This window comes from Antennarius striatus, chromosome 11, assembly GCF_040054535.1.
Source record: "Antennarius striatus isolate MH-2024 chromosome 11, ASM4005453v1, whole genome shotgun sequence".
Taxonomy (NCBI): domain Eukaryota; kingdom Metazoa; phylum Chordata; class Actinopteri; order Lophiiformes; family Antennariidae; genus Antennarius; species Antennarius striatus.
This window is the reverse complement of record NC_090786.1, coordinates 1052151-1065174: the sequence shown is the minus strand read 5'-3', so window position 1 is coordinate 1065174 and position 13024 is coordinate 1052151. Positions and strand designations below refer to the sequence as shown.

At 42.8% G+C, this 13024-nt stretch overlaps 2 protein-coding genes across 2 annotated transcripts; one reads left to right on the top strand and one right to left on the bottom strand.

Moving 5' to 3' along the window:
- Positions 1–3792: 3792 nt before the first annotated feature.
- Positions 3793–10417, bottom strand: LOC137604036 (high-affinity choline transporter 1-like; the record flags this gene model as incomplete). The annotated part of the gene is made up of 3 exons (XM_068327964.1): positions 10360–10417; positions 4930–5147; positions 3793–4131 (listed from the first exon to the last, which is right to left on the bottom strand). Coding segments are annotated over exons 1-3 (615 nt in total), but the record flags the coding sequence as incomplete, so codon positions are not given.
- A 459-nt stretch (positions 10418–10876) lies between these two features.
- Positions 10877–12513, top strand: LOC137604035 (uncharacterized). Its single transcript, XM_068327963.1, has 3 exons — positions 10877–10883; positions 11636–12087; positions 12148–12513. Exons 1-3 carry the CDS (start codon positions 10877–10879, stop codon positions 12511–12513), a joined length of 825 nt encoding a protein of 274 aa, XP_068184064.1.
- The last annotated feature ends 511 nt before the right edge of the window (positions 12514–13024 follow it).

Here is a 13024-nt window from a genome sequence, read left to right as displayed (position 1 = left end):
ATGAGTCTGTAAATGTTCCAATCACATTCATGAATATAAATGGTATGAATGGGTAATGTCTCTGTCTTATATTGACAGCTATTAGCAGCTGGAGGAACCTGCAAACCCTCCACTGTGCCAACGTAAGTAGAACCTGTGTAGGTTCTCAGTTATTCAGGTCTTGTTTATCCATTGGTGTTTAAATCAATCCACTGGACTTTAAGAAAGTTTATTGAAGAATATTCTCATCCAAGAGGCTTCTTCAGTTCTTGTGGTGGCTGGTCTTGACCCAGTATATTAACCCTATGAAGTGTGGTCAGTGCTAATCGTATTCCAACAACCATTTTCGAGACCTGTCTGGCTCCTCAACGATGGTTGATGGGGGTGTCTGGGTGTGTCAAAAAGGGTAGCTGAAATTCAAGTTTCACCAAACCTTTGTTTACTAATGAGGGTCATTAGCTTGAGACACATCACCTGGGTTACATCACAACACCCCCCTGTTCAGAGATGGCTTCTCCATTTTGACAAGGATGGCTTCCTTCACTCCTCTATCAAACCATCTGTCCTTCCTGTCCACGATCTGAAAATTGGTATCTTGAACTGAGTGTCCTCTTCCTTGAGGTGAAGGTAGACTGCAGAATCCTGTTGAGTGGTTGTTTGGTTTCCCCTATGTAGACATCTGAGCATTCCTCTCTGCATTCAAATGCATACACCAGATTGCTGTTCTGACTGAGTGGTGTTGGGTCTTTTGGGTGGACCAGTCTTTATCTCAGGGTGTTGCTCAGCTTAAAGTGCACTGGGATCTGGTGTTTGTTCAACACCAAACACCAAAACAAACACAATCTATCAGATTTAATTTGAACTCTTACCAATGATGAAAGTTGAGCTGTACGAAACGTACAGAACTAACATCCCAGTTAGTCCCCTGGAGGGTGTGCAAATCAACTCAATTGCACCCAGGATTGAGGCTCCTCCAATCCACGTGGCTACAGAACATATTAAACATGAGCATAAATTAATAGGCAAGCACAAGTTTGTACTTCCAAACAGGAATATTATGTTGTGAACAACGAGCAATTTGAGCACCACCCCCCCGCACCTCACATGACGCATGTTCCTCAGATTTGTATTTACGAAATTGTTGAATTTATTTGCTACTCCTGTGAGCTGTTCCCTTCTCACCTGTCATGGTGAAGACCCCCACCAACCAGTTGATGCTCCGGTTTCCCAGCAGGACCATCTCCATTCCAGTGGCTCCACTTCTCTTCTGTTTCCTTTTGGACTTGAAAGAAGCCCAGATTCCGGTCCCAAGAACCAGCAGGTAGAAAACCACCATCACTATCACTCCTGGGACGTTAACGGCCATGATGGACTGGTTGAGCGTTTGCACCAGTTGCTGATGTCTGACAGACTGAGTCAAGAGAGAATATTACCCTGATCTAAACCAATGCCCACTGAAGTAAAAACTAGATTTATCCAGTTATTGTTTTTGTTTCAGGAGCATGCAGACACTTTTTGCATACTTGAACATTTGGAACACCAAGTTTTTTCATAGGCAGTTGTATTAATGACTACAGGACGTTACTGTTAGTTCAGTTACATTTTAATCAATAGGCCCAGAGGGGTGTATCCCTCTGCATCTACACAAGAGGACAGAATCCTATAGATCAGAACATGGAGTTCATGACTTATTATGACAGTGTTGTGGCACCACTTGGCACGATGGCCACAATTCATTCAACATTTTATGTGAATGAATTGTATATGTGGTTTCAACAGTCTATTGATACCACATTTATACCCATTCCTGTCAATGATTTTCACCCGGTTATGTCTATTAATATATCACTTTTTCTGCTGCTAACAGTCTGGATGAATATACACAGAGATGTCACACATCATTTCCTGTTGAATAAACTGTGTTTATGCAGCAGGCAGAGTTCCAGCAATGACAAACCCTGTTTGGCAGGTAAACCCAGACAGACAGGAGTACAAACAAGGACAGAGTTTAAGAACACAGGTTTTTCAAAGAGATGAAAGAAACTAAAATCAGCAAGCGGTTGGTTATGTCTGTGGGGATACAGCAAATTAGGAACTGGGAAGGTCCTCCATTGCGTTTGAGGACGAATGACATTGACTGAAGAGAAACAATTTGGATCCATCAGTCCTCAGTAATTTACAGACCTGAATCCAATTTCCCATTTTTAAGTAACATTTTTGAAAAACTTGTTTTGGATCAGCTGAATGATTATTTAAACTCTTGTAATATTTTTGAAAAATATCAATCTGTTTTTCGGGCCAAAGACAGTACAGAGACGGCATTAACAAACGTTGTCAATGATTTAAGGTGCAATATGGACATAAAGAGACTACGTTCTTGTTTTGCTTGACCTCAGTGCAGCGTTCAACACAGTTGACCATACTATTCTTGTGGACAGACTCTCTACCCTGATTGGCGTCTCTGGTACTGGCATCTCATATCTTACTGGAGGAAAAAATTTTATAAGCATGGATGAATATTACTCTAAGAGCTATGAACTGAAGTGTGGTGTCCCCCAAGGCTCAATTTTAGGTCCAACTCTTCTTAATCTTTATGTGTTACCACTGGGGGATGTCATCAGGAGGCATGGCATCAATTTCCATAGTTATGCTGATGACACACAGCTTTACATGTACATAGCCGTGTCCCCTGACGACACTGGGCTGATACCCTTTTAAAATGCATTTTAGATATTAAGTTATGGATGGCGGGTAACTTCTTACAGCTCAACCAGTACAAAACAGAAGTATTTGTTATTGGTCCTGAAGCACACCGAGAAAAACTTCATTTAAAACTCAAAGCCCTGGCTTTTAAGACACCTGGGCAGGTAACAAAAGCCCTTGCGTTATTGTAGATTCTAAATGAAAATGACTGACTGACTGCTCATATTAAAAGTACGGTTAAAAGTGTTTTTTATCATGTAAAAAACATTGCCAGGGCAAGGCCATTTTTAAAGCTCCTAATTGTCTTGGTCCTAATTATTTATGTGATTTGCTTTTAACATATAAATACTCTAGATCTCTCAGGTCTTCAGACACTCCCCTTTTAATTACTCCAAAAGTTTTAACCAAAACACACAGCGAGGCCTCCGTTTACCACTACGGCCCACGTTTGTTTGCCTGAGGACCTGAGGAAAACAGATAATGTGGATATTTTTAAAAGCAAACTCAAGACCCACCTGTATAACTTGGCTTTTAACTAAAAATATATTTTTAGAGATTTATTTAAATTTTTATTATTTTTACTTTTAACCTTTTAGTCTAGCTTGTATATCATTTTTCACAAATTTATTTTAGCGGCAGTTACTGTTACTGCATGGATCTGTATATATGTTGAGATTTAATTCTGTCTTTTTATCTGTCATTTATCTGATGTTTTTAATTCTAATTTATCTATTCCTCACTTTTTACTTTGTTCTACTGCGGAGTGACTGTAACAATAAGCAATTTCCCCTTCAAGGGATTAATAAAGGATTCTGATCCTGATATTGCAAAAGTGTTTTGAACTAAAGTGAGTTGCAACTTTGTTCTCCATAACAGAAGTAGATAAAATCATTAGCATGGCTCCATTATTGGCTGTGATATGTCATTGTGAGAGTTGTTTATGTTCATTTCCTCATTTTCGTTCAACTCTGTGGCGCCACCTACTGGTGACAGTGGTACTGGTGAGTGCTGGGCTTTCACTTTGAACACATCCCACTTCTCAGGTAGAACACCTTTGTTGAAGAGGACAGAAGCCAGGTAGGAGAACAACAAGATGGCAGCAATGGAAGACAGCATGGAGATGGTCTTAACTGGAGCATACTGGACATAAACACCATCCTCCAGAGTGCATCCTGGGAAATGTAGGACTGGTTCTAATCCTAATGATGGGTCTCCACTCAGCACCTTTAACATCAGTGCCACCAGTACTCCCATTATAGCCCCATAACCATTGCAGATGTTGAAGAAGAGCACACAGAAGAGTTCTGGAAAGACGGTAATGTAGGCCACTTCAGTACCGAGGAACCAGAACATTATGATGCTGTTATTCAGCATGGTGAGCGACGTCCCTATGACACCCATGACCAGCACAGAAATCCGGACGACCCACTGATTCTCTCTGTCGGCGGCCTGTAGGAGAAAATAAGGAGGAGCAGATAGAAATGAAATAATATTGCTTTTATAACCATCAACTCCAATGTTTGTCTATGTGCAGGTGTGGGTTACAAGTGTGGCCTTCGGCCAATGCAATGTTCTTTGGCAGTTGAGATGCCACTTAGCACTATTTCACAATAGACCAACTGAACTTACGCAGACAAAAACACAATCTTCATAATAAGTTCCTTAATAGGTCAATTTTGCACAATACTTTATGTACAATGGATCACGTAAATCTTCATCACTGTAAATGGTACATTTACAGTAATGGTAGCGATGTTGTTTGGTCTAGAGACAGTGACCCTGAGGAAAAGACAGGAGACAGAGCTGGAGGTAGCAGAGATGAAGATGCTGAGGTTCTCTCTGGGAGTGACCAGGATGGATAGGATCAGGAATGAGTCCATCAGAGGGACAGCACATGTTAGAGGTTCTGGAGATAAAGTCAGAGAGGCCAGACTGAGATGGTTTGGACATGTCCAGAGGAGAGATAGTGAATATATTGGTAGAAGGATGCTGAGTTCTGAACTGCCAGGCAGGAGGCCTAGAGGAAGACCAAAGAGGAGGTTTATGGATGTAGTGAAAGAGGACATGAAGGTAGTTGGTGTGAGAGAAGAGGATTCAAAGGACAGGGTTAGATGGAGGCAATTGATTCGCTGTGGCGACCCCTGAAGGGAAAAGTCGAAAGCAGAAGAAGACTGTAAATGGTACATGATGAATTTATCTATGACTGGTACTTGTGGGAAGCATAGGCAAGAACATTTTTTTTTCTACCTTTGGTCTCAGGATGTTCTTGTAAATGTTGGAGGTGAAGACAGACGCAGCAGAAAGCAAAGCAGAGTCAGCTGATGACATAACAGCAGCAGCTACACATCCAATCCCGATGATGGAGATAAAGGATGGGGTGAGGTGCTGCAGGGCGATGGGCAGAGTGAGAGCTCCCTCACCCCGTTCATAAGGAGATGGAGAACCATAGGTGGTCTGGTTCCAGTCTGAGGAATGGACAAAAAAGGGGAAACTAAAAAAGCCAAAATATCTGTTAAAATGATTGATTTGCTTATGTTCGGTAACGCTTCCTCTGCTTTTGCGGGTCACAGGGGTTGCTGGAGCTTATCCCAGGAGACTTATGGGCATCAGGCAGGGAGATACTCCAGACGTTGCCAGCATCGGGGTACCACAAGAAAGACAAACTAACACCCATTCACACACGCATCCCAATGGACTATTTGGAACTGACCAGTCAATCTGAATCTTTTTGGAGGTGGGAGGAAGCCAGACAGCAAAACCCCCGCAGACATGGGGAGAACATACAATTCCTGCACAGAAAGTATTTTAACCCATGTTCCTGCTGTCAAATGACACCGCTACCCACCACACATGTTTTGTGTGATAATTAAAAACCTGGGTTCCACAATTGTTTTGGGATTTGGGTTTAGATCCAAAGATGTGATGCCAGTAAGGTTACCTTTATACATACAGTATAAAGATTGTTTTCTGCTCTTAAGGATCAAAAATTTGATGATAAATTATTTTTTTTCTATTCATTAACAGGTGTCATGCTATAATATAGCATAATGGTATCGGAGCTGTACCATGAATATTTTCATTTTACGACATTACATGCTAGATTTATCGTTATCCTGACAGTAACACATTGTGACATCGTTAATCTGAGATTCTCACATGTAGTTTGGATCACAAACATCAGGTTCATCATTATTACCTGTGGATGCAGCAGTGGCTCCAATCAGTATAGGAGGTATTGCAAATACGAGTATGAGGAAAGCAGCAGACCAACAGGACAGCTTTGCTGAGGCAGTGGAAAAAGCTGACAAGGTCCTCTGGTGGAAAGCCTGGTATGCCAAACTCCCCAATGCCTTCAAAGTAAATCAAGTACAGTAACTGGTTACCACCTTAAACTTTACAACTACACCCAACAAACTCCAAAAGAGGCCCAAACCCCCTAAATTATTTTTCTAATCAGTCAATGAACAGAAACGCAGAATAAATTATATTTGATCCAAGGCATTTTGTAACTTCCTTACCATGAAGAGAAAGTCATCAATCATGATCCAGATCTTCTTCAGCTCTGGTTGTCCAATCCAGGGAGCGTTTAAGGTGTTGTTCATCAGAGTCTGACTGATGTCCAGGGTGTGAGGACTCGTCATGACAAAGGGAACACAGATCAACTGAAAGATAATTAAAAGAACATGATAAATAAGTTTTTCAGAAATCGTTTAAACTTATTGGAATCCCCTTAAACTGTCTGATAACTCACCGAGCTAACAAAAATGAGGATCAGCTGTATAACATCTGTGTAGGCCACAGAGTAGAGACCTCCCAGTAGGGTGTAGGTGATGACAACAGCAGCAGAGATCCAGATGCAAAGAGAGAACGGCAAATCCAGAACCACACTCGTGGTTCCTCCTTTCAAAGGCCAAAACAAGTTTTTTTTCTTATCAGTCTTTGATTGAATGTTATCTGTTAACATCTCAAATGAAAGTGTGTAAAATGTACCTAAACCCACGAGAGTTGTAGCCATCCAGGCCAGGTCAGTACCAACTGAGATCAAGCTCATTCCAGCTGCAATCACTTTACCATGCTTGAACTGGAATGGGTCCAACATCGTCACATAGTTCCCATCCCTCATTGGCTTGACAAACATCAGACCTTTTTTTGTAATAAAATAATTACATCAAAATTATTATCTGGGGAAAAAATTTTTTAGTGAAGATGTAAAGATAAAATCTGGTGAAAGCCTGGTGACATTTAAAGAACAGGGAGATTTTTGATTCATGCAGTTTTGTAGCAGAATTAAAACTTGAGGGTTTTACTATCCCGTGCAAAGGCAATGAAACAAAAGAAAAAATCAATTTCTGTGATTTAATGGTAATATCTGTCACAAAATTGTTCAGTAATAATTTAATTCATAACATTCTGTGATTCCCTTAGTCAACCACTGCCTTACCGTGGTGGAGAGATTTGAGTACCTTAATGATGCAGAAAACTGTGTTATCTGGGGGAATTTAAAATTGGAATTTGCCCTTGGTAGGGTCACCCATGGAAAAGAGGTTTAGGTGAAGGGTCAGACAAAGAGCAGCTAAAAGATCCCTGATGGCAAGTACACTAAGCAGTGAGTCTGGAGGAATACGGGGCCAAACCTTGGAACCAGGCCTGGGAAAGGGGCATTGAGCACCTGTTGCTGGGCCGTCACCCGTGGGGTCCAATTGGCTCAGCCTGACACAGGAATATGGGTACATCTTCCCATGGGTCCACCACTTAACAGAGGAACCACGGGGGCAGTGTTAATTTTTTTAGAATTCCTGGTAACAAAAGCTCAATATTTTGCTGGAGATGTACTGCTGAGGTCTTACTCATACCTCCCTGGCTCTCTGTTTATGTATTGAGTTTACCCTGGTGCATGGAAGTGTTGTTTCTGTCTGCTTTCAAGTGGGCTGACAGTTTCTGACTAATGTCTGCAGTTATGATCCAAACAGCAGTTCAAAGAGCCCAACCTTGCTGAAGTCCTCAGTATGGGTACTGGAAAGCACCTTTAAGGGGGTTTCTATGCTCCTTTGGGCAGCAACAGGATGGAATTGGAGGAATGGCCTGCCCAATATCAAGTATGAATGGTTTTCAGTTGTTGGACTTTTGTGCTATAGTTGATCCATAACTAACGCCATGTTCCAGCATAAGAGAATCCACCAGTCCACCTGTTACCAGGACACTCAAGGTCATAGATCAATCATCAAAGTTGTTGTCATGTTAGCCCGTCTGCAGCCATATATTCTAGACACTCAGGTAAAGGAGCTGAGCTGTCAACTGATGACCACCTGGTGGTGAGTTGGCTGAGGAGGAAGGGGAAGGTGCCAGACAGACCTGGGAGACCCAAGCAGATAGTGAGGGTCTGACTGAGGTCCCCGTCAAGTTGTTCTACAACTCACACCTTTCCCAAAGCCTTGATCACGTTCTGGAAGTGGTGAGGGATACTGAATATGAATGGTATATTTCTCCTGCAGTCATTGCAGAGGAGGCTGCTTAAAGCTGTGGTTGTAAAATTGCTGACTTAGGTTGTAGCTGAAATCAATGAACCTGATGGTGGACTCCAGACTGAAGGAGTCGTAAAGGGCATAGTTTGCCTGTGAGAGAGTTAGGGTTAGGGTGAGGAAACACATGAGTACCAGCATTAGCTGTCAAGGAGACAGATATATTCTGGAAAAGATTGAGGAAATCACTCAAGAAAACAGTCAGTAGAGATTCTGGCAAAGTGATAAACAACTCCTGAGAGGGAGGCGACCCTTTCTCCAAACAAATTACCAGACGATTTGGGACCTGCTGAATTCAACTGAGGGAATAGTCGGGTCGTGGAAGGAGCAGTTTGATGTGCACTCCACTGACACAACAGAGCCAGAAGACTGGGAAGTGGGCCCAATAATCACCATCATCATTGGGCCTGAAGTTGCTTCAGCTGTTAAACAGCTCCATAGTGCTATGGCCCCAGGTTTAGATGAGATCCGCCCTGAGTACCTCAAAGCTCTGGATGTTGTAGAGCTGTCGGTGACGCGTCCCCCCAGAAAAGTCAACTACAAAGTACTGGAGTCCCCAGCCCAAATCATCTCGAAGAGACGATTTGGGTGATATTATATGTTAAGAAATTTATAAATAATGTTATGGCCCACGTCGTCTTCCATAGACCAAAATAAAACATTGTAGTTACATTTAAAAAAGTAAATATTGGAGCAACACATCCTCAACCATCTGAAGTCACTATAACTGACTAATTGATGGGGGTAAAAAATATTCTAACATGTCTAGGCTAATAAGGATCGTTTTTCATTTAATATTCTTTCAGATGCATTTCAAACTCTTACCAAATAAAAATGATGAGCTGTATGACAATAACAGAACTATTGTCCTGGTTAGTCCCATGGATGGTGTGCACATCATCTCAACTGTACCATTAATGAAGCCTCCTCCAACCCAGGTAGCTACGGAACAGACAAATGACAGAATAAATAATACATATCTCTGGATTGAAACCTTGTGGAATACGAGCAGGAAGCAATTGTGACAGTAGCAGGACTGGATGAAAACGTTGAATCCTTCATATTCTGGAGAATATTGACCCTCTTAGCCCCACAAAGGTAACTACCCCACAGACATAACAAAAATTGCAGCTTTACATGTAATAACTTTCCCACAAATGTAATACCTAATTTCCCACAAATTTAATAAACATTACGTTTGTGGGGCTAACACCATGTGTCTGAGTGTTGTTGAAAAAATTGAAAAGTTATAAATTAAGAAATCACCTCTTTCTTGTAAATATGTCTATGTCAATCGTAGGACACTACTGGAGCGTCCTGCTCCTATTAATCCTCAAACTTGGCCACACCTTCAAGCCTTGGCTGACCGCCAATCAGTTATCAATCAAGTTCAATCAAGTTTTATTTATATAGCGCTTAATCATGGCAGCAGACATTTCAAAGCGCTTTAACAGACAGAAACCCAACTGAACCCTCCAGAGCATCAGAGACAGTGGCGGGGAAAAACTCCCTCCATGAGGAAGAAACTCTGGGCAGGACCCAGACTCTTTTGGACGGCCATCCGCCTCGACCGGTTGGATGGAAAAGAAGTCAAAGGAAGATAAGAACAGCAGGTCCACAGAGGAAGGTCCACGGCGGCTGGGCGGATGAGGGGTGGAACAGTAAGATGACACCAAGGAAGAGAGGCAGCAGGACCCCAGTCGATGGTTAGGTGAGGGGTGATACTGGTGGATGGGAGGTGTAGGTCCACAGCAGATGTTCCACAGCGGATGGGTGGATGAGGGGTGGAACAGTATGGTGGCGCGGAGGAAAATGAGCCTGCTCATTCTGCCACACACGTGTTGCTTGTTTCTGATTCACCTGACTATTTTTATCACCCTGTTTTCTCTCTGTCTTTGTTGGATTGTTGTTTGACCTCCTGCCTGTTTCATATCCTGCTTTTACAAGTTTGTCTTCTTGGACTTTGCCTCAGTGTTGCATCTCTGTATGTTTGTCTATATTTGATTATTCAGTGACTGAACTCTGGAGCAAACTGAACTTCATTTTTTTTAATACTATAACCTCGTTTTACCTCAATCCCTGCCTCTGTGCTCTGATTCTGCATGTGGGTGTGACAGTTGCATGACAAATCACTCTCTTTAAGATGTGTTCTCCTCACCTGTCATGGTGAAGACCCCCACCACCAAGTTGATGCTCCGGTTTCCCAGCAGGGCCATCTCCATTCCAGTGGCTCCACTTCTCTTCTGTTTCCTTTTGGACTTGAAAGAAGCCCAGATTCCAGTCCCAAGAACCAGCAGGTAGAAAACCACCATCGCTATCACTCCTGGGATGTTAACAGCCATGTTGGATTGGTTGACTGTCTACACTACTTGCTGATAACCAAGAGTCTGGGTGAGACAAAAGAGGGATGACAGTTAACATGGAAAAATGATGAAAAAATATCCATGCAATGTCAACGGATTGTCTTGATAGAAAAGTTGGTTATAATTTTATCATTCAATTCAGTTAAAAAAAAAAATTTTGTCCACAAGGGGCAGTTGAACACATTGAGCAGAAGCATTGTAAAGACATAATTGATATAAAATAATGGAAATGCAGAGTGCAAAAAGCAAAGACAAAACTCAAATATACAAAGCCAATACTGACGCTAAATATATACAATAAACAAATACAGCATGTACGGTATAAACAAGGACGTGCAATGAGATACATAAATCACTGTGTAAACAATCAACTATAGAGTGGACTGATTTGAGACTGATTCACAAAATGACGGCCATCTAGTCACAATCAGTTACCTGGGTTGAAATGTTATGCAAGTTTGCCAAAATTAAACTCAAACAATTTTCAACCACGGGGCACAGTTGGTAGTGCTGTCTCCCCACAACAAGGTGGTTGTGGGCTTGCGTCCCTGCTTACTGCGGAGGTTGCATGTTTTCCCAGAGTCTCTGTGGGTTCTCTCTCGGTTCTACAACTTGTCCCACCTCCAAAAACATGCACTTCAGGTTGTTTGGCTGGTCTCAAATTGACCTTAGGGGTGAGTGTGAGCACGCACGTTTCTCTGAGTCTCTGTAATGCTCCACGGTGCACTGGCATCGCACTCTTGAGTTTCCCCCGCCTCACGCTCTCAGTCAGCTGGGATAGGCTCCAGCTTCCCGCGACCCACGACAGCGGATGAAGCGGTTGTGAAAATGAATGACTGAAATATTTTTAAACACATTTCCTTTTTCATTTTTGTGTATTTTTATTTTACCGATCTTTAACCAGGAAAAAGTACCGTTGACTCACAGGTACTTGTCTGACAGACACTTGTACAGAAGGTAGAGTTACAGAATACACAAACATCAAGGACCCAAACGTCAGCACAAATCTAAAACTAGCACTAGTGTACCCTTAATGCAGATAAAAGTATATCGAGCTTACCGGGAGTTCAGGTCTGAAGGAGACCTATTACGTTTGTAACCAAGAATGGAGAACCCAGTGTATCAAAGGGATTAAAGATTGGATGACAAATAACTTTTTGCATCTCAATTCTGATAAAACTGAGGTTGTTGTGCTCGTCCCAAAAACTGTTAGGGATGTAGTGCCCAGTGATGTAATTACCTTGGATGGCATCACGTTTGAGGCCAAAACCACTGCGAGGAACCTAGGTGTCATCTTTGATCAGGATCTCTCGTTTAACACACACATTAAGCAGGTTTCTAGAACGGCCTTTTTCCATCTCCGAAACATTGCTAAAATCAGGCATATTTTAAAACGGAGTGATGCAGAGAAATTAATCCACGCTTTCATCACTTCCAGACTAGATTACTGTAACGCACTTTTTTCAGGCTGCCCCAAAAAGTCGCTGAAGAGTCTTCAAATAATTCAGAATGCTGCCGCCCCTGTTCTGACCAGGACCAGTGCCAGAGACCAGGTTCTGACCAGGACCAGTGCCAGAGACCAGGTTCTGACCAGGACCAGTGCCAGGGACCATATTTCTCCTGTGCTGGCTTCTCTGCACTGGCTTCCTGTGAAAGCTAGGATAGATTTTAAAATACTCCTCCTCACTTACAAAGCCCTTCGTGGCCAGGCACCGACCTACCTGAAGGAACTTTTAGTTCCTTATAATCCATCTAGAGCATTACGCTCTCAGCATACTGGCCTAATGGTGGTTCCTAGAATTTATAAAAGTAGGACAGGGGCTAGAGCCTTTTGCTATCAAGCCCCTCTATTGTGGAACCACCTCCCTCCCTCAGTTCGGGGGGCAGACACCCTCTCACTATTTAAGACTAGACTTAAAACTTTTCTTTTTCAAAAATTTTACAATTAATGGCAACTTATGTTACTACGTTTATTTTCATATAGACCTACACTGCTGGAGACTCAACATCCAGACTCACTGAGTTCCTCTCTCCTCCCCCTTCTCTCCAACCATCTCTGTTACTCCTCCTCCTCTGTGATCTCACTCTCCAAGTCTCCAATCACACCCTACTAACTAAACTTCTTCCCTGGAGTCTCTGTGCTCTATGTTCTCCCAGGTTTTTCTCAGGTTCACCCCTCATACGCCCATCTGCTATGGACCTGCTCTTCCCATCCCACCAGTACCACCCCTAACCTAATTATCGGCTGGGGTCCGGCTTCCTTTTTCCTCCGCGCCACCATACTGTTCCACCCCTCATCCGCCCATCCGCTGTGGACCATCTGCTGTGGACCTGCACCTCCCATCCACCAGTATCACCCCCCACCTATCCATCGACTGGGGTCCTGCTGCCTCTCTTCCTTGGTGTCATCATAGTGTTCCACCCCTCATCCACCCATCCGCCGTGGACCTTCCTCTGTGG

Excerpts from the sequence above, each read along its gene's own strand:
- LOC137604035 (XM_068327963.1), top strand. Across the intron at positions 12,088-12,147 it reads TTCAGAATGCTGCCGCCCCT|GTTCTGACCAGGACCAGTGC; the intron begins GTTCTGACCAGG and ends GCCAGAGACCAG.